This window comes from Sinocyclocheilus grahami, unplaced genomic scaffold (assembly GCF_001515645.1).
Source record: "Sinocyclocheilus grahami isolate Dianchi unplaced genomic scaffold, SAMN03320097.WGS_v1.1 scaffold3819.1, whole genome shotgun sequence".
NCBI lineage: Eukaryota > Metazoa > Chordata > Actinopteri > Cypriniformes > Cyprinidae > Sinocyclocheilus > Sinocyclocheilus grahami.
The window spans coordinates 16,885-18,320 of NW_015508876.1; the positions used below are offsets into that span (position 1 = coordinate 16,885).

The 1,436-nt window shown below is 38.5% G+C and overlaps 1 protein-coding gene across 1 annotated transcript in view; it reads right to left on the minus strand.

Moving 5' to 3' along the window:
- LOC107576504 (gamma-aminobutyric acid receptor subunit beta-2-like) overlaps nucleotides 1-1,046 on the minus strand; it is a 17,657-nt gene extending 16,611 nt beyond the window's left edge. The window contains exon 1 of the mRNA XM_016262670.1: nucleotides 996-1,046. Within this exon, the coding sequence (XP_016118156.1) occupies nucleotides 996-1,046 (51 nt within the window). The remainder of the gene's footprint in view (nucleotides 1-995) is intronic.
- Nucleotides 1,047-1,436: the final 390 nt, after the last annotated feature.

Genomic DNA, 1,436 nt, shown 5'->3' on the forward strand with positions numbered 1-1,436 from the left:
TGTGAGACATTTGCAGTTCTGCCATAAAACAAATGGCAGAAAAAATGTTTGGTTCTTATATTTTACCACACACTCTTTCACCACTAAAAATTAAGCATCGTGCTTTGCTTCTGTGAACAATAAAGTGTGTTAGTGTTCCAGGAACACTATTGATTTTCCTTGAAATAGTTTTAATTAGTTCCCGTGACCAAATCAAAACCCAAAAGACCATATAGTAGACATGTACAGCTTAGTATGTATTTCAGTTTGGTATTCATTTACCAAAATGTATGAGTCAGTTAGTATAAATAACGCAGTTTAGAGCCTCCCGCTACAGTAAATGAGAGGAATTCACTGTTGTAAACACTTCCTTGCCGTAATTACAGTGGATAGCTGTACACGTACATTTGTTGCTGCTGTAAAGCGATTCACCCATTTTAGGAAATCGTGTTTCCAAAATTAGAAATAATGAAGGCTCAAATAAAGTCTTAGAAAGTTGCTTAACCCTTTATTATTAAAAGAGACTGTGAAAAATCTGTCTGCGGCCCAGCGTGTTAAATGTCAGTCCAATGCACCTCTGAGGTGATGATGAAATTTTTCTGTTTACATGCTGAGAAACCCAATCTCAGTGTTGCTCTCTTGCTGTAAACATCATTATGAAATGCCATGCAACACCAGGCAGGCTTTCATAGCTTTCTCTTACCATCCTTAAAGGAAGTTCTGGAAAGTTTAGAAAGCTATTTGAGTCTCTGAGATTTAGAGAGTTCGTTTTGTATGATCAGCCAGGCTTCTTAAGGGTCTAAGCTTCTCCTCATAATTCTTTTATCAGGGCAGGTATTGGGATTCTGCGGGGAGCCGTCTCCTATCAGGAAACCTGTAATCCATTTACTCCGGATAGGAGTTTGAGTGTGACCTGTAGCCTGCATGGGAAAGCTCTATATATCCGGTGCACCATCAGAAACACTACAGTGAGGCAGCAAACAACGTAAAAATAGCCGTCACCATTGCTATCCTACGTACATTTTCTCAGTGGAGGAGGCTGTCAAACGCTTGGAGATAATGAGCATCGTGGTGTACAGTAAGCCGGTGTGGGTGGGGAGGGTTATGTTTCTGACACCACAATGCAATTGTATATGAACATCTTTTGTTTGTTAAAGGAACTGTTCTTCAAAAACGGACCTATAATTAACTAAACAAACAAACAGAGCTGGGGAGAAGCTGATTTCATAGAATCTCAGTTCTGGTAACTGTTGATTCTGGAAGTCTTGACAGCAAAAATCAAACCCTGAATGATTCTGGGTGTGTAATGTCATTGTTGTTTTCATGTTTATTAATGTCTGTTCATGTAATGCAGAGATTCCCAAATATTTTATCAACCAAACCCCTTTGACGTGAAATATTCACTTGAAATATCTCTGAAGTTAATATTCCAAAAATGTAACAACACATTTGCATGT